Below are 20,568 nucleotides of genomic sequence, written 5' to 3' on the forward strand. Positions count from 1 at the left end.
AATTTTGTCCATTTTAGTATTATTTTTAAGGCAAAGTATAGATTGAAAGTAATATAAGTACCCCTTCCCCAAAAAATTTAGTACAAGAAAAAATATACATAGTTCAGAATAAATATAAAATAAAAATTTTTAAATGCTTATCTCATTTACTCTCTGTTATAGATTCTCACCTTAAACATCAAGGACATGAAGTCTTATCTTTGCTGACCTATGTCGCATCTCATGTCTGATAACATTTATGCTATATAAAAAAACATAAATTCACAATTAAGGGCCTCTGATGCTAATTTCCAAAATAATTATCTTGTAATCTGAAAATAGTTATGCATTGAAGATGATGTAATGACACAAAAATAATTAATTTAAAGATAGAAAGCCTTGCTCAAATCCTGACTCCAATACTTAGCATCTCTGAATTTAAAAGGGTAGATTGTCCAAAGGTGGAGATTTAGCACACTCTTTGACAGTAGTCCAATGGGAAAAACATACTTCATCCATCTTAGCAAATAAGAAAAGAAATTGATTTAATATCTCTTAAAGAAGGGAAAAATAGTACCAAAAGTTGGGCTAGGTATCCTGAAAGAATAAAGATAAATTCCATTTGCCTTCAAAGATTTAGAAGGGCAATCAAAGAATTTAAATGGGAAAAATAAAAGCTATAAAACAGAAATTAGGGGAGAGACTAGGTGGTGCAGTGGATAGAGCACTGGCCTTGGAGTCAGGAGTACCTGGGTTCAAGTCCAGCCTCAGACACTTAATAATTACCTAGCTTTGTGGCCTTGGGCAAGCCACTTAACCCCATTGCCTTACAAAAACTTTTAAAAAAAACCCCAGAAATTAGAACTTTTAAGAAACAAATCAACAAATCTGACTAGAGACTAAAGAACTTAAAATACAGAGTCATTTTCTGTATTAAAAGATTCTCTGGAAAAGAAACTTATAGAATAAAAACACAGAAAAGAAGAGATAGAAGGAAAAATAATGGAAAATAATTATTTTTTAGATTTTTTTGCAAGGCATTGGGGTTAAGTGGCTTGCCCAAGGCTACATGGCTAGGTAATTATTAAGTGTCTGAGGTTGGATTTGAACCTAGGTACTCCTTACTCCAAGGCTGATGCTTTATCCACTGTGCCACCTAACCACCCCAAAAATAATTTTTAAACCAAGATTAGAACATATAAGAAAAAAGATACTAAGTGAAAAACAAAAAAAGAAAGAAAAGAAAGTTTAACTTAAAGAAAGTATGTAGATAGATAACCCAAGGATTATAAATTTTCCAGAAAGGGGGAAAAAATCAGGGTCCTGTGATCACCAAACTTGAATCTTAGGAAAAGTTGACAAGTTCAGATAGCATAGATCTGTATCATGTGAATCTTTCTGAAAATATAAGCATTGAAAGTTTTGTCTTGCTATGGGAATGAGATCTCAAAGAATAAGCTGCTATGGAGATAGTCCTGAACCATTGGTTTGATTTCTGACTTCTTTCTTACTCCTCCTCTATGAAATGACATTCACAGATAGCATTGATGACCTACTTTACAATGCAGTTTCTCATGACCCTTACCTAAGCTTGCTAACATTCAGGAAAATATTGGAAATCTTTTTCAAAGGTAATGCATAAATGTGCCAAGAAAAATGAGTATCCCAGGCACTGAAGAAATAAGATTCCTCATTTGGTGAGTCTAACATGGCTACTACCTCAAAATGGCAGGTGCCTGGATTGAATCTGTTTTGAGGCAGGGCTTAAGACAAGAACACACACACATAGACAACAAGGTCAGTTCCAAAAGGGAGGTTCTGCTAATTGTTAAAAATATGTTCTAATGGTATGTTGCCATTTTTTTTCTTCTTTCACAGCAGAGATTTTGTCAAATTTCTTGAATCAAGAAGGAAACAAACAGCAATAATTCAGAAATAGCAGATGTTTATGAAATTACACACACACACACATATATATATACATACACAAATATGTATATGTGTATAATATATACATATGCACATGGAGAAAATAATGGAGAAAGAGGAACTTTCAAGTATAAATTAGGCTTTTTAATTGCATTGTTCTCTAGGACTAATGCATTATTTTCAAAAACATAATTCTGGGGAAACAAAACCAATGGAAACTATGAAAATGTGAGGAATGGTTAGCTTTTAGTTGAAATCTAACACAATGGAGAGTGATATACATTCCATCTGCATGATAAAATGACATGACATATTTTCACTCAGCTGTGGTGTAGTGGATATACAGATGGTTATCTATTCAAACTGGGTTCATGTCCCATCTCTGACACTCTAGTGAGTGTGACCCTAAATAAATTCATTTATCCTTCCTCAAGATGCTCTAAGATTAAGTAGTAGAGAAGATGACAATCTGCATTGGTAAAGGAACTTGCACACCGGGAATTCCCCAGACATTACTCTTCCAGCCCTTCAGCTCTTCTTAGCAAACAACACCTATGCCCTCCAAAATGATCTAAATCTCGGACCTAGACATAGAACTTGTTTGATACCACAAATATTTTATGGAGAAGTTTTCTGAGTTTGTTTTCTCATTCAATTTGGAAATTTCTCTGTTCCACCTGAGTATTCCCTGCCAAGTATTTTTCTTTTAGCTGACAAGTCTCAAATCTCTTAAAGATTTTCATTTGCAAGACTGCTGAGTAACTGAAGAATGCAGACCTATAAGAAAATTTGTTTTCATTGTCAAATGTGGTATCTTAAAGGTCCTATGGATTACCTATATTTACTGTGCTTCCTTTGATCCTTGAAAAATAGCTGATAGAATGGTTGGAAGGTAAGCCTTATTAATCAGATTGACCTGAGTTCTATCACTACTGAGCAAATATTTTAGTACCTCAAGTACTAAAATAAGTATCAGAGGAGTCCTTAATCTGCAAAAATGGAGAGAATTTGCTCACTGGATGTTACTTACATAAGCAAAGTTTCCTTTGAGAAATTGAAATTAAGTTTCTGGCTCAGGAGTCCTTAAGGAAAAGCTTTCCCTCCAGAGTTTTTCCAATTATTTCTCAATTATTAATTATGCATATAATATACATACACACATATCTAATTTGTCAATTGTAATCATTCTGGATTCAAAGGAAGGATAATAGTTAATAAGATAAAGAAAATAGTTGAAAAATAAATTTTAGCATAACCTCAGGATTATGAAGGATTCATAAGGAAGAAAACTCAAGAAACAGATGAGTATGAGAAAGCTTCATGTACTTTAGAAACAATATAGAAGGCACAGGAATTACCTATATCAATACATTAGCAAAGGCAGAAAGATACTTACTACCGAGACCATATTTGCCAAGCAAGAACTATTCATAAACCCAAAAGGCAAACAAGAATGATAAACTCCCTAAAGTTAAAAATCTGGCAAGATCATGAAGAAGTAATAAAAAGATGAATTTTATAAGGCTAACTATTAGAAAAGTCAAATCAAGAAGAGATGGGTTTTTTAAACAAACACCTGGAATCATAACATGGCAGAACTGAAATAGACTTCAGCTATGATCTCATACAACTTCTTTATTGTATAGATGTTGAATCTAAAGCCCGGGAAATGAAAGTGATTGGTTCAAGGTCTTGTGGCAAGGAAGTTGCAGAAATACAATATATTCTAGCTCTTCATTCCACTAGACCACATTTAATGCATAACTATTCTCAGTTTATAATATAGGTATGTTGGAAACTAGTATGACTATTATTACAGGTCCCTTAGCTGTGAACTGATGACACCATGGTGCCCAATTAGTGCTCTTTTCTCTAAAGCAATATGCCACCAAAAATTATTATTATCTAAGCTAACAAGAAAAACAATATTCTCTCTCTCTACATGTAAGTCTAAGGTCCAGGATCAATTGATTCAATCACTCATTCCAATATGCTTAAGGTAATTCAAAATATGCTATATAACCTGATACCTTAAGAGATGTGACTACCTCTATTTAATCAGTCAATCAATTAAAGGTTTAGACTTAGACTTATTGATACGTTTAGATACCAGTATGAGGGAGGGTCAAAGACAGTTGCTCTAGAACAGGGGTAAGAATCTTGGGTCTATTGATGTATTGTTCCAGTGTTGCCAAGACAACAGCAGGTGAGGATTTGAAATTCAATAAATCTTGTAATGTTTTAGGATTGAATTAATTCAATGTTTGACCAAATATGATATGTTAGTAGTGTTATAAGTATCCAAATGTCCTTTGGCATAAAAAAGATTCCCTACCCCTACTCTAGATAGAGCATGCTATCCATAAAGAAAAAGAAAAAAATGATCTTGGGAAATGTTTTCAATTATCTATTAAATATCCCCCACATATAGAAACTATATGAGGTAATAGAGAATTAAATAGAGAAAGAAGATATGGGTTTTTTCACTGAAGAAACTCATATTCTCAAAATAATACATGTCTAGAACATTTTTAGCTATTAATAGGGACAAAAATAAGAATACTCAATTAAGAAAAAGGAAATAAGTCAAGAGTCAAAATAACAGTATCTCAAGAACTTCCCATAACTGAATTATCACTCACTAACATCCCTTTTGCTAAATATTAATTAGACTTTTCCTGAAGTATCAAATCCAATATTCACAGAACTGCAGAGTCACAGAATTTGCAAGCTTGGAAAGCCCTTAGAGGGTACCTGGGACATTCTGCTACTAAATAAGAAAGCATCAAGCCAATTATCACTGAACTTGGAGACCACTAAGGAATGGGATCCTAATACCTCTAATCAGCTTTTGGATTAGTGCTAGGAGGTTGAGTGACTACAGCACTAGGCCTGAAATCAGGAAAACCTCATCTTCCTGCATTCAAATCTAACCTCAGACACTTACTTACTAGCTGCACGACTCAAGGCAAGACTTTAACCCTTTTGGGCTCAGTTTCCTTTTCTGTAAAATGAGCTGGAGAAGGAAATAGCAAACCACTTTCTCAAGACAACTCCAAATGAGGTCACAAAGACATGGCTGAAAAATACTGAACATTAATTAGGATGCTTTGCTTAATTATTTCTAATTATTTCAGATGAAAAGTTTCCTATATGTAATTTATCCTGGGTAGAGTAGATTATAAACTTGGTTTGCATGGAAAATCATATGTGAAAACATATTTATCATATTTTTCATAAATTATACTCTCAGGGGCAGCTGAACAATACAATGGATAGAGCTCTCTCTCTCTCTCTCTCTCTCTCTCTCTCTCTCTCTATATATATATATATATACGTATGTGTATATATATATATATATATATATATATATATTTATACATATGTATATATCTCCCTCTCTGGCTTTTTGTAAGGCAATGGAATCAAGTGACTTGCCCAACCTCACACAGCTAGGTAATTAAGTGCTGGATTTGAACTCAGGTCCTCCTGACTCTAAGACCAATGCTCAATCCCCAGTGGCATCTAGCTGCCCCATCTTTCTCCCTCTTTGAGATGGTTTATTACTTTAAAAATGTTTAGTTTCAATATGAATTTCTCTTATGAGAACTTAGATAAGCCTTGCCTCATTTAATGAAATTGAGGCTCATCAAAAGCAAGTGACTTGTCCAAAGTCACCCAGGTAGCAAGCTTCAAAAACAGGATTTGAAACCAGGTCCTCTGACAGAAAAACCAGTTCTCCTTTTTTGTATAGTTCAAGTTTATTCCATTTGTTTTTTTAATTAATTAATTTATTTTGAATTTTATAATTTTCCCCTAATCTCAATTCCCTCTTTCCAACCCCCACAGTCTTTACATTAAAGCCAGTTCTCTTCCTGAAGTACTTAAAGTAGATGCTGATAATCCAGTTTTCCCCAGTTTTGCTGGCATTCTTTCACAATGCTGTTAGAACTAAAGTGAAAATATTTTGGAGAACCATCTGATAAAATACAGAGGTAACTATATGGTACAGTATATAGAATGGCAGACCTGGATCAGGAATACTTAATCACAGGTTCAAATCTGACTTTAGATACTTTCTGGTTGTGAGCCTGAACAAGTCACTTTAACCCTGTTTGCCTCAGTTTCTTCATCTGTAAAATGAGTTGGAGAAGGACATGGCAAACTACTTCAGATCCTTGCCAAGAAAACTCCAAGTGAAGTTACAAAAAATCAGTCATAACTGAAATGACTGATCAAATACTGACGAAAAACAACCAGGATCAGAAAACGGATCATATCTTATGACATTATTAGAGCTATATTCTAAATATATTATCGAATAGGAAAAATTGTCTGTCTATGAACATTTTCTTAGCTTACCATTTGTAATAGCAAAAAATTGTTAAAACAGTATGAAGAACTTTCTAGAGAGGAACAAAACCCCATATGTGTTGATTGTTGAGATAGCATTACCACTAGCTTTTTAAAGTAGGAGAGGTCAGAAGGTGAGAGAATGAGAGCAAGAATGGCAAAAATGATATGGGTTGGTCAAAAATGATTTATTAGAATAAATTAACTCTAAATTTTTAATGAAAATTGTTTAATCTTCAAGAAAATCTATTGTTTTAAATTTCCAATGAGAGAACAGCATATGGAAAACAAACGCAGCTATATAAACCAGAATTGTAAAGGCAATCTCTAAGCCCACACATATTGGATCCCACTCATATTCCAATCAAATTAGTAAAGTTGTCAAAGAAACGAACAGAAGATTGTAATGGCAGGATTTGAAAAAATGATAGCTGAAACTTAGAAGTTTAATTCAGATAAAGGGGTAAAATGTTATTTCTTTAAACTTTTGGTGATCTTTAACAGAATGTGTCCCCTTTGGTCCAACTTGGACTCTTATTGTTGTGTTTGGAACAACCTTGGTTCATGGTCTGGAGATAAATCAAACAAATAACTACTGAAAAGAGTTTAATTGGCATGAATGTTTAAGGGTAGAGTTTTCTGGACCCTAACTGAACCCTGAATTCTGTAGAAGAATATCAAGTATCAACCCTACTTAACCACTGAAACATAAGGTAGAAATATTGCATAATCAAAAATAAAGTGCTCAGTGGCCATAGGAACTCATTTCTAAAAGTACTAAGGCCACAACTTGAAGGCCTGCTAGAGGATGTTTTGCTTAGTAACTAGAGGTCAAAGGGACACAATATCCTCTCCTTTTGGCCTCTATCAACTTCTCTTTTGTCCAGTCATCTTTGATTTCCATAATAGTATCCTCCCAAAGTGATTCATAAGAAGAGTCAAGACATTTGATGAAGCCAAAGTTATGTCCTTTTGCAGATTAATCTCCTCCTTCAAAAACAGCCTGAAATCCCAAGTAAGAAGGCCTAAAGAGACCAAGTGGATCCAATATGCAGTTAGTGACCTCCCTTTGAGAAAGTTTTTTTGGAGTATGCTTTTAACACACTGCACTTAATATACACATTCTCTAAATTCTTTCAGTCTTACTCAATTTCTAAGTATAATATGCCTTGTCTCCATTATATGGTTTATTTCTTTAAGTTACTATCTCCTATTTCAGAGTATAAATACTTCGAGAAGGTGGACAAGATACAAATGACCTCCCGAATACAGAGCTATCAAAGGCTAAGGCTTAATGATAAATGTGATTTAATGATGATGGGAATATGAGATGACAGGGAAATTGTCTTTCTTTAGTACTTGGAAACTCTCTGGTTCTTTGGTTCTATAGAATTCTCATGAGACTTTACAAGCAAGAACATGTCCCATATGGCTCCGGTTCATCTTGTCACCCTTGTAGTCTTCCCTGGGCCTTAAAAAGATCGACAGTGACAGTTTTATGCTCATTGTCCCTCTTAAACATGACTGTGCTTTTCTCTCCTTATTCCATATGTTTAATATTTGGGATGTAACAGGATGTTTAAAGTTATGGAGTTGTATGTTTGTTTTTCTTGGAAAGGCACAGATGCATCACCATATGGAGTTACAGAGCTTTTAATTTCCTTACAAATCACAGGATACATGTTTTTCAAATATGAAAAGGTATAAGGTTAGATGATCATATCATATAATTCCATGATCACATGGCCACATGTTTGCTACCAGAGTTGTTGACTAAAGGCAGTAGGAACAACAAAAAAAGAAGAATTTACATATTCTAAACTTAAAGTTCTTATCCAAGAATAACTGAGAGCATTACTATAGTCAGGCAGAAGTTCTTAGAAAGGGAAAAAAAATTCCACTTCATATGACACATTTCACAATTACTTTCATATTCAAAATGCCATATTTAAGGATGACATTTTTTAAAATCAAAAATACTTGAACAGGATTGGTTGTATGATCTCCCTGAAATTAACTTTTTAAAAAACTTGCAAAATTAAAATAATTTTTGTGATATATATATATATTATAAAAAGGTGATTTCATTCAGTTATTATAAACACTTAGCCTTGAAAATACTATATTTAAAGCAAAGTAATGTTATTTTCTAATTATTCTTTTCCATATATGGGTTTAAAGACATTGTTAACTATTTTCTTTCCCCAAAACTTTCAGTTACTATCTCATAAGGATATGATGTACTAAAATCAAGATCCTGCCCATCATGTGGGAATCTGAAAAATCAGTATATACCTGAATAGGATTCATAAATAAATCAGCTTAGTATAATGTAGGAGTCAAAAAGACCTCCACACAGAACCTATTAAAGAATAGAAGTTTGTTCATTAAAATTTGTGCACCTGAACAGGTCATAGAGACTTTGAAAATCAGGGAAAAGACAATTTAAAAAATTTTTCAAGACTTCATTTGTATACTCTCTTGTAGCCCTGACATTGCCACCTCCCTTAATTTTGAACTGTATTGCAACCAAGTTGTCACTACTATAGCCTCCTAAGAGATCCTCTCAACTCTCTCACCTAAAAATTTATTTTTCATATTACTATCATATCATTACTATCATTCTATCATACTATCATAAATATTTTTAATGTATTATTAAATAATTTTATATATGAGATGCAAATATCTCTTTTTTTTTGCTTGTTCATTCAAAGTCCAGTCTCTTATCTCTGACATTGCCCAAAACTTTACCCCGCCTAAACTATTTTATTTAGGTAGAATTCCTAATGTAAACCCACAGTTGTTCAACTTGGATAAGACTGGGTGACAATGCTCAAAGTCAATTCCCCAGTCCTTCATTAATTTTTTTTTTGTTTTGTTGTTTTTGCAAAGCAATGGGGTTAAGTGACTTTCCCAAGGTCACACACTAATTAAGTGTCTGAGGTCACATTCAAACTCAGGTCCTCCTGACTCCAGGACTGGTGTTCTATTCACTACACCACCTACTGCCTCCCCCATTAACTTTTAACCCATCATATTTGATTTTCACTCTCAGAAACACCCTCTTTTATAAACATATTTAAACATTTTGCAATATCCACAAAAGGTTGTTGGTTACCAAGAGAAACCACTGACCATTACTTTATTAATTTCTCACTAGCCTAATTAACAAATTGTTTATTAATTGCCCAGAATTTCTATCTCCCAAACTTATCATTCATCTCACAAACTGTTTTATGCTTCTGTGTGACAATGCTCAAAGTCACTTCCCCAGTCCTTCATTAATTTTTTTTTGTTTTGTTGTTTTTGCAAAGCAATGGGGTTAAGTAACTTTCCCAAGGTCACACACTAATTAAGTGTCTGAGGTCACATTCAAACTCAGGTCCTCCTGACTCCAGGACTGGTGTTCTATTCACTACACCACCTACTGCCTCCCCCATTAACTTTAACCCATCATATTTGGTTTTCACTCTCAGAAACACCCTCTTTTATAAACATATTTAAACATTTTGCAATATCCACAAAAGGTTGTTGGTTACCAAGAGAAACCACTGACCATTACTTTATTAATTTCTCACTAGCCTAATTAACAAATTGTTTATTAATTGCCCAGAATTTCTATCTCCCAAACTTATCATTCATCTCACAAACTGTTTTATGCTTCTGTGTTCATATATTATATATAATATATATGTATATATATATATATATATATATTCCCTCTTCTGTCTTATTAGAACATCTCTTAAAAGAATTTTAAAAGAGTTCAACGGAACTAATCAAAATATCAGCCAAGTGTGACATTATTTGCTGTGTTTTACACTCATAGAATCTTTCTCTTCAATGAGGGAAGGAAGTTAAATTCTCATCTCCTGTTTCTTTCTGCAAATGAGTATTGTTAACACCCTATGGAGCTAGAAGTAGATACTTAAGAAAATAATTACTATTCAATCAATTTCCTTTCTGGAAGACACACAGTATATAATCCTAGTGTTGAGGAATAGGAATAATACCTGTTTGTAACCTAGCAATATTATATTCAGCTTTTGTCTATGATTATTATTTTACTTTTGGTTATTATTTTTCAGATGTGCACTAATTCCTGGGATATGCAATTCCTTGTAGAATTGATATTAAACACAACTTTCTATTATACTTTATATCCATCAGGCAACAGAATTAACAGAGGAAACATATTTTATTATTTATGTTATTTTGAAGAAGTTGAAGGCATTATTGTAGGAAATTTAATTTATTTTTTAGATTCTAAGCAGAACTTGGGCATCGTATAGAGAGAATGGAAAATAATAGACAGCCCACCCAAGTGTTGTTCTGGTATGCATGAAATATGGAAAGTGCTAGTAGACAAAGTTCTCCAGTGAATTGAGCTAGTCCATTCTGGTGAATTTATGAAAGACATATATGACAACTCAGCAAGATGAGAAGGTATGAAGGAATTACCATCCGTATCAGTAAAGGAAATGCCCAAATCCAGGAGAGCTAAATGATACATATTCAATTTCACCCTGAAATCTTATTTTATGTGAAAAATAGCAACTATATATATATATATATATATATATATATATATATATATCCTTTTCCATTTTTTCAACTTTTCATTTTCATTTTTGTCAATTTTTTATTTTTTCACCTGAAAACTTTCTAACATGATGGAATACTTGTTGTCCTCCCCAGCCTCTATTTTTGATAAAGTAAATTCTGCCTAGTCATCTTCCTGAAGGGTGTCTCAGTGATTTGGGGAAAAACCCCAGTGTTCTGAAATGATTAGGTATTAGATGGATTCTTGCTGCAATTCAACAAAAATAATTTGTGAGTTCCTCGTTTTGTTTTTGTTTTTGTACAGATCATTTGACAAGAACAACACTTTTCTAATGAAACAGGATAAATTGGTCAGGAAATAAAATTGCTTCCAGGTTTCCTAAGAAGGCATTCTGAAATGTGGGGAAAAATAGTTATATAAAAGACAATGTCTTATTTCCCTCACAAATCAATCTATTTTAAGATGTTTCTACATTTTGGCATTTTTTTAATGTTGAACTGTGTATTTTGAACCTTTTGAAAAGTCGTTGGGTTTTTTTTAATGTAAGTAATATATGCTTCCTTTAGATACCTTAGAAAGACCAAAGAAGAAAACATTAAAGGAGCAACATCTACTTCTTCTTCTGTGTCTTGAGCTAATAATTTCTTCCTCCAGATATCTAGTGCCAATTACTGAGTAGGTAACTGGATCAATGCAGATCACCATAAATACATACTCCTGCAAATAAAACTGATCATTTTCCCTACCCACATTTTTATTCATAAAATATCATGTGATACAGTGACTGATATGATTATCAATATAAAACCAGAGAATCAAGTGTCAAATCCCAACCCCACCACTCATTTGCTGTTGGATTTTAGACAACATTTCTCCCCTCTAGAGCGCAGTTTCCCCATCTATAAAATGAGAGGGTTGGATTAAATGGTCTCTAAGATTCCTTTTGGGCAGCTATGTTACAAAGTGGATAGAGGGCCAGGTCTGGAGTTTAGTTTTTAAGAAATGGCAAATCACTCAAGTATTTTTGCCAAGAAAATTCCAAATGGTGTCACAAAGAGCTGAACACACCTAGAAGTTTCTCAACAATAACAAAGATTCTTTCCAACTTCAAATCTAGGGTTTCATGACAATCTCCCAAGAGTAGGTGATCATTTAATCTTGTAATCATGGACTGAGAGCTAAATATGACACATCTTGTTCAGAGAATCTGAGAAGTCAATTGATTTGTTTTAGTTTTGACAGCTAAGAGGTGGCAGAGTCAGCCTTAATCATAAACCAAAGGATTTCTTAGAAGTTAAAAACCAATACAAATTAAAATAACTCTGAAGTACTACCTCACACCTACCAGATTATCTAAAATGACCAAAAAGAAAAATGATCAAACTTGGAGAGGATATAAGAAAACTGGAAAACTAATACACTATTGGTAGAGTTGTGAACTGTCCCAACCATTCTGGAGAATAATTTGGAACTATGCCCACAGAGCAATAAAACTGAATATATCCTTTGATAAAGCAGTGCTAGGTCTGTTTCACAGAGATCATTAAAAAGGGGAAAAGACCCACTTGTTCAAAAATAGTTATAGCCATTCATTTTGTAGTGACAAAGAATTGGAAATTGGTGAGATGTCTATCAATTAGGGAATGGTTGAATATATTATAGTATATGAGTGTTATGGAGTACTATTATTCTGTAAGAAATCATGAGTGGTCTGACTGAGAAAAGCATAAAAAGACTTGTATAAACAATTCTAAGAGATCTGTTAAGGAAAATGCTTTCCTCATCCAGAGAAAAAACTTTGAATTCTGAATGCAGAGAAAAGCATATTATGCTCACTTTGTAAAACTTCTGTTATGTTTTTCTTTCTCATGGTTTTTTCCCACCTTAGTTCCAGTTCTTCTGTCACAATATGACAAGTGTGGAAATAAGGTAAACATGATTATGCATGTACAACCTATATCAAATTGTTTGTTCTCATGGGAAGGGGGAGAAAAGGGAGAGTGGTAAAAAAAAATGTGGAACTCAAAAGTTTATAAAAGGATGAATGTGAGAAACTACTTTTGCATGTACTTGAGAAATATTTTTTTAAAAAAGAATTAAAAATCAAACTCATGATCATCTTGTAGTTAAAAATAGCTTTTAAAATAGTTTAATAAAAGTAGTTTTTAAACAACTAATACTGAAATTGCCTTGTTTAGTTATTGTCATCTCAATCATATCCAAATCTTTGTGACACCATATTGTGTTTCTTAGCAAGGATACTGTAGTGATTTGCCATTTTCTTCTCCAATTCATTCTACAAATAAAGAATTGAGGCAACCAGGGTTAAAGGTGACTTACTCAGGGTCACACAACAAGGAAACTTATGAGACCAAATTTGAACTCAGGAAGATGAATTTTCCTGACTTCAGACCTAGCACTATATCCATTGTGTCACTTAACTGCCCTCTGAAAGTCTTTAGATGGCATTTATTCAAAAAATGCCCTCTTTGTCATCATCCTTCCATCCTGAACTTTGAAATACTTTCTGCTCCCTTGACTACCTTTTTAGATCATACTAATTGAAATGAAGATCTGAAATTTAAAGAAAAAAATTAAGAATCTAGTAGAAGGATCAAAATCCAAACTAGAGTGGAAATTAAAATGACTTTGCAGAAAGCCAAGATATGATCATTTGAAAGATGAGCTCTGGAGTTCATCTCTACTAAAATTCATAGCCAACTGCCATTAAATAGGGACCCACTTTCTATAATGTTGAATAGATCACTGGACAGTTTTCTATAAGACTGACTACCTTGTTTTATTTTTATCTTTTAGGTCATTGGACATAAAAATAGAAATCAACTTTTGTATATAATATTAAGTGTAAGCTATTTGTATATGCTATTAAGAGATAGATCAATGTTAGATGGATAGATAGATAGATGATTGATAGATTAATAAAAAATCATCACAAATAAATTTTCGCTGAGAGAAATAAACCTGCAAGTTGAAATTGTGAAGGGCACGATTGCAAGTGATAAAAGATGGTGAAGGAAACCTCTAATTATTTAGTGTCATATTACATAAGTTATTTAATTTTAAGAATTCAAGAATTAAACTTGGAGTTAGGGAAACCAGGTTTAAATGTCCCTTTTACATCAGTTCCAGAACCATAGACAAGTCATATCACCAGTTAAGCCTCAGTTTCTACCTTTCTAAAATGAGGTTGATAATACCTATAATATTTTGCCTCAAAATTTTTATGTGCTTCAAAGATAGGGTAAATAGTTTAAAAATTTTTCAATCACTAAATAAATGATTAATCATAAAAATTTATATCAATGATCCTCCAAATGACATATTCCACAAAAATCATTATTATTTGGCATTGAACTTGTTCCCTAGTAGAAGCATGAACAAATTGTGAAAACATAAAACAAGAATACTTATAAGCACAGTCTTGGATTAGAGCTATAGGACTTTTAGTTCTCTGTTATTTTAGTAACCATTACCCACCTGCGCAAAGAGACCATTTTAAGGCATATTCATGTTAACTGATGTTGGCAGACAATGGCTATTTCTCGGTCAGAATCTTGACTTTGCCCTGTACTCTCCCAAGTGATAAGGATGGATTATAGTACAACTGGACTAGAGTTTTCCCAGGGTGCTCCTTATAAAGCAGAGCCACAATGAAGCACCCTATCAGGGCCTGAGTCAGTCTCAGGAAACTGAAGTAATCTAAGGAAACAAATAGATGATACTTACAATACCCTTCTTCCCTTTTAGCATTTCTTGTTTCTCTTTGATGAAACAATCTTCTCTATACAATTTGTTCATTTGTTTTCCCAAGTACTTTTATTTGAAAATAGAATACTACAGAAGGGGGGGAAATTAGTAGTAGAGAGCTTAAAAGTCAATAGACAGGCAGCTAGGTGGCGCAGTGAATAGAGCACTGGCCCTGGAGTCAGGAGTACCTGAGTTCAAATCCAGTCTCAGACACTTAATAACTACCTAGCTGTGTGACCTTGGGCAAGCCACTTAACCCCATTGCCTTGCATAAATCTAAAAAAAAAATTCAGTGGACAAATACCTAAAAAAGAATGACAATGACTTATTTTATTTATTTACTCTTAAGAAAGCCTTTCTAATTAATTGTTGACTTTTGAAACACTTTGTTATTTGAATATTAAATTAATGAGCTACAGTATTTTTACTATAAACTAAAAACAGATAAAACATCAATTTTTAGAATGTAAATTGAATATTCTACCAAATACTGCATTTTTTAAAGATTCAAATATTGGATTTTAAAAAAAAAATCTATTAGAGAGGAAATGAGCACTTAAGCATTACTTGACAATTTAAGATGGAAAACAATTAGGAATGCATTTAAGTATTCTGAAAAGAGGTTGAAAATTATGGATTGTAGTTCTGTATATAAAAATCTATTTGCTACTTCTTTTGGAGAGATCCTTTATTGCTGGTTCATTTCCTTAGTTTCAAAGGCTATCAGCTATCTCTTAAGAATATGGTTTGTAAGAGTTATCTGTCTTCTTTGCACAACTGTCAAGTAAAGGCAAGTTCTGGTGATCAAAAGTGATGGATGAATCAGTGTAGAACAAATAAAAGTGTCGACTTCCTTTTAGGTAACTGGACTTGAAGGGAAGTAGTCTTAATGGTTCTGTAAAGTATTTTTCAATATATTTACAGTCATTTTTTACTTTTCTATGCTAGAGCAGGTAGGTACTATCATCAATAATTCCAAACAGTGTGTGTGTGTGTGTGTGTGTGTGTGTGTGTGTGTAACATATATACACAAACACTCAGACACTTATAGAAATATAAATAACTATAATATGTTTATATATGCACATATGCCTGTTAGCATGCATATAGATATAATTTAAAATGTAATATATAAATTAGTTTACTGAATATTTTCTTTTGTATTTATTCTCAGTGTAATATTAAATCTATTTTAGCTAATTAGTTGGGGATAATTCACAGAGCCATTAATAAAGTTGAATATAAAAGTTCATCTTTTCCTCAGCCTGATTAATCTGTTTTCTCCAAGGATTCCTTATAACATTTCTAGTTTAGAACATAGGTAGAAGAAGAAATATAAGACATACCAGTAAAATATTTCTTTTTCACATTCAAGGACAGATATCATATAATGATGTTTAAATGTGTAAAGCTACCCCTTGTAAAAGGATTTACCACTGGCATGAGTAAAGGACATCATTATCACACTTTTTCAACTGTAACATGGTACATAGCTTAAATTAGACTTCAGTTGAGTACTATGTATTTTGCTCCAACTCAGAACTGTCTCACTTAAACCAGAATTGTGAGTTATCTGTCCATCTTCCCCTGACATTTTGCTAATAGAGAAATCGAAATATTGTTAGGTCTCTTTTTCTTGTTGTTCACTTTTTTTCAGTCATGTCCAACCTCTGTTTCTCCATTTAGGGTTTTCTTGGCAAAGATATTGAAGTGATTTGCCATTTCCTTCTCCAGCTCATTTTACAGAAAAGGAATCTGAGTCAAACAAGGTTAGGTGACTTGGCCAGGGTCACACAGCTAAGAAGTGTCTGAGGCCAGATTTGAACTCAGGAAAACGAGCCTTCCTGACCTCATGTTCTAATGACCTCATTATCTAACAGTTCAGGTTTATTTGCTTGTTTTTCTTACCACAAAATAAAAGCTCTTTCTCATTAGTTTATGTTTCTATATATTAATTTTATACACTGATTTTTAATATTTCTACTTAAATATGGATTCCAGGACACACAATAATATAGGAAATTAAATTAGCATAAAAATAACATATATTTTATGAGATTCATACTTTTGTAGTTATGTGCTAAGGTATGGGCAGGGTACCCTGACAGGATTCAGAATGACTTCCTGGAGAAGTCATTCCACAGCCCTTTTCAGATACCAAGGACCAATTTAGAAACTAGGTTATAGACTTAAGTCAAATAGGGTTAATGTTTATATTTCTGGTTTCTTTGCATCCTTCTCAGATTTACTGACTAAATGCCAGATTTCGGTAGTAGAATCCAAGTAGGGACTCACTATAGCTAGTATTATAATCAGAGTTAATCCAGAGTCACTGCTATGGGGATAATTTCAGCTCTTCATTTTGATAAGAAGATACAGGACAAGAATTTAGGTCAAAGATGAGGCAAATCCTCAGAATATGGTCAACAAAATCCATTAGTACTTACCATGATGTTATTTTAGAGGCCATGTCATGCTACTGTCTAATAGGTAAGACTGCCTTATCACATTAAATTTCTTTTAGTCCTTCAATAACTAAACCCTTTCTGATAGGGTCCAAGCTAGACCTGCATTATATCAATTTCTGCTTCAAAGCAGACAGTGTTATAAGAAGATTTTAGTGTACTTACATTATCTGAAACTGGTTTTAAAAAAAATGAAATAAAACAGGAGCCAAAAATGTATTTTCCTCTACAAGTAAGCCTTTATGGTTCTGCTATTAAAAAAAAGCTCAGATTTTAGCTAAGAAAAGAAACTTTACTTTTTATGGCAACAGTTCTTTGCCTAAAGGAGCTTTAATGGAAAGCATCTTGTACAAAAACTTTAGTAATCAGAGAGCAAAAATGCAGAGTTGCTTTGTAAATTCTGACTTGGGAAGGTCACTCTAATGTAAATATGCCTTCCCAGACTGTAAACAGCAGTGGTTTGAAAACAAGAGCTTGTATAAAATAGCCAGTTATCTTGTTGGGGAAAAAATGTGTTTAAATGAGCATGTGTGTATGAAACTTCCAGTTTGGAATAGAAAATTTTGAGTCCATACTGTAATTACTAGAGATCAAGAATTTCCAGAAAAGTTTAAGCCTGAGAAAAATTCTGTTTCTTGCCTCTACTAAAACCCCTTACCCAAAGGAAGCAGGAAAAAAAATGTTAGAAAAAATTGAAGTCTAAGTAATAGTATTTTGACACCCTTTCATTAATATAAATAACATATTTTGTTAGTTTTAGGGATGTTAAAATGTTTTATGTATCTTGATTTGTTAATAAGATCTCTGCCTCAACTTAATATTTGAAAAAATTTTACAACTCCCTAAGTGCTTTCACATATGTTGTTGCATTTCATTTTCACAGATCTATCAGTAAGGTAGGTAGGACAAGACTTATTATTCCTGTTTATAACTGAAGAAACTTAGCCAAGTTATGAATTACCAAGGATCACATGACTCAAAAGCAACTGAACCTCTCAGTAAATAAATGCTAGGTCTGATTTCCAGGTTATGGAGTTCCAAGCCAGTGTATCAGAGTCTCAAAGTTGAAAGGAACCAATTTTTATTATTTTTCATGTTAAAATTTTTAAGTGTAGTTTATTCATATGACAAGTAATTTACTAATAAACATCTATTTCAAATCTGTTTTGAAGCCAGCCTGAGACATTAATAGCTGTGTGACCCTAGGTAAGTCACTTAATCTGAATTGCCTCCCCCAAAATATCTACTTTTAACTTTTGTTTAAAATCTAATTAGAAATTCCTAAATACTAAAAATTTGTGAAACCCACTGGGTTCAGCTAGCTAGGAAAAATAGGCAAAAACAAGAATAGAAGTTATCCAAAGGACAAAATGTTGTACAACAAATAAAGTTATTGTGCTGTCTACACTTAACCCCTTCCAGAGAGTCAGAAGATACAATTAACATTTCTTCAAGGATTTGAGGGGAAAGTTCCTAAAACTCATAAAACAGAACTTTATTGTCATTAAGAAAGTTATCTAATTAATGACTTACTGATCAATCACTATGTAGGATGCTAATACTTATCAAAGTTCCAAACTACATTTCTAGGCCAAATATATGAAAATGTTCAGTCCTCAGTAATATATTAAAGGACCATTCCAGTGTTAAATCCTAGGTATATTGCTTTCTTTGTAATCCAATCACTTTAATTTCAGTCTTTAAATCTTGGATTCAAGAGATTTTCTGTTAAGTAGACAGACTAGTAAGAAATTATTCCAATTTTTGAATGAAGTTTCCCTTTATTTCTTTCTCTACTTGTTAGCAAAAGTGCATATAGATTCTCAAAAGTTATCCAGTCTATTCTGTGCCATTTGATTAAAAAAATTAGGGGAAAATGTACTGTTCATATTCCAATGTAGTAATAATTATTGAAGAAATCCAGAGAATCCTTCAGATAAGCTCAGAATAATACTCATCAAGTAAAAGATTCTAATATTTCTATTTACTGTAAAATTTTCAGTGATCATTATGTCTTGATCTTTGCTTTGATTCTGGGTATTCACACAGAGAACATTCCTCCAAAACCCCCATGAATTTTCCTACTTACTGTTTTATTCTTTTCATTCTTTTCTTTTTGCTGCTTCTTGAAAACAGCAGTTGTAATATGAGAAACTTTTATATGTTTTATAACTTTCATTCTCCTCTAGATGTTTTGGAGAGGGTCCAACTTCATGATATCACTAAGAAGCAACTTTAGGCCTCCAACAGTGACATATGGATATTTATCCATTGCCATGTCCCATGCTGCCTTGGTATTACTTGCACTGTCAGCCAGCAAAGCAAATAATTTATCATTCCCTACAGCTGTAATACCCTGCAATATGACTGTTCTCTCCAATGAAATTATTTGAATTCTATAGAATGGTTAGAAAGTTTTTATGAAATTCTTAAAAAACATACATTTGGAGCTTAGTTATCACCTGATCCAAGAGTTCTTAACTTATTTTAATGTATTAATGGACCCCTTTTGCATTCTTGTGAAGCCTCCTGAACTCCTCAGAATGTATTTAAATGCATAAAACAAAAACCATAATTTAAAAGAATATCAATTATATCAAATGTTATTTTAATAATTTTAATAATATTTTATTTAATATTTAATGATATAATAATTTAAATAATAATAATTTTTAATAAGGTCACACAGCTTTAATCTGAGGCCATATTTGAACTCACAAAGATAAGTCTTCCTTATTCCAGGGTCTGCACACTATCTACTGGACTACCTAGATGCCACATTTATGTTAAAATACATTTCTATAAATATGAAAAAGAAAAGTTTACAAATCCTGGGTTAGAATTCCTGATCTAAAAAAACCCATGAAATTAAAAAAAAAGAGTTCCTGATCTAATCCAACTCAAAAATTTTATCAACTCAACAAAGAAACTGAGAACCACATGAGTTAAAAGACTTGTCATGGATTATCTGTATTGTATCTGGCAAAGCTAGCATTTTAATTTAGATCTTCTGGCATCAAATCCAATTGTCTTTACAGAGGACCTTCCTCCCTCCCCTTCCTACCTGCATTTGTGTATCCATTCAGAAGCATCCTAAGACATACTGCTTCACTTCTTCCTTGAACAGATTATTCAATACTAGAAAAGACTTATTCTGATAAACATTTGGTAAAATGGCATTATATCAAAAGATCCATGATATCCTCATGGTACATACTGCCTACACCAACACAGATCACAACCCATCAAGGCTTCAATAGATGCCCTTCATGAGTTGTTCTGGCCAAGAAGAACATCATCATCATCATCATCATCATCACCACCACCACCACCACCACTGCCACTGTCATCATCATCAATAACAACAAAGGTTTTATAAGCAGCCATTATGTGCCAGTCATTGTGCTAAACACCAGATAGAAAATGAAAATCAATAACATGTTCCCTGTTCTCAAGAAATTCAGACTACGGGGCAGCTAGGTGGCGTAGTGGATAAAGCACTGGCCT

The 20,568-nt window shown here is 33.0% G+C and overlaps 1 protein-coding gene across 2 annotated transcripts in view; it reads left to right on the forward strand.

Moving 5' to 3' along the window:
- The window catches only part of FBXL7 (F-box and leucine rich repeat protein 7), a 555,926-nt gene that overhangs the window by 500,754 nt on the left and 34,604 nt on the right, over window positions 1-20,568 (forward strand). Inside the window, exon 1 of one of the 2 annotated variants that reach the window (XM_074200905.1) lies at window positions 1-4,114. This exon is cut by the window's left edge and continues 25,482 nt beyond it. The exons of the other annotated variant lie outside the window; for it this stretch is intronic. Coding sequence (XP_074057006.1) covers window positions 4,081-4,114 — 34 coding nt within the window. The 5' untranslated portion in view covers window positions 1-4,080. The remainder of the gene's footprint in view (window positions 4,115-20,568) is intronic. 2 annotated transcript variants of the gene reach the window in all.

Source organism: Macrotis lagotis, chromosome X (assembly GCF_037893015.1).
Source record: "Macrotis lagotis isolate mMagLag1 chromosome X, bilby.v1.9.chrom.fasta, whole genome shotgun sequence".
NCBI lineage: Eukaryota > Metazoa > Chordata > Mammalia > Peramelemorphia > Peramelidae > Macrotis > Macrotis lagotis.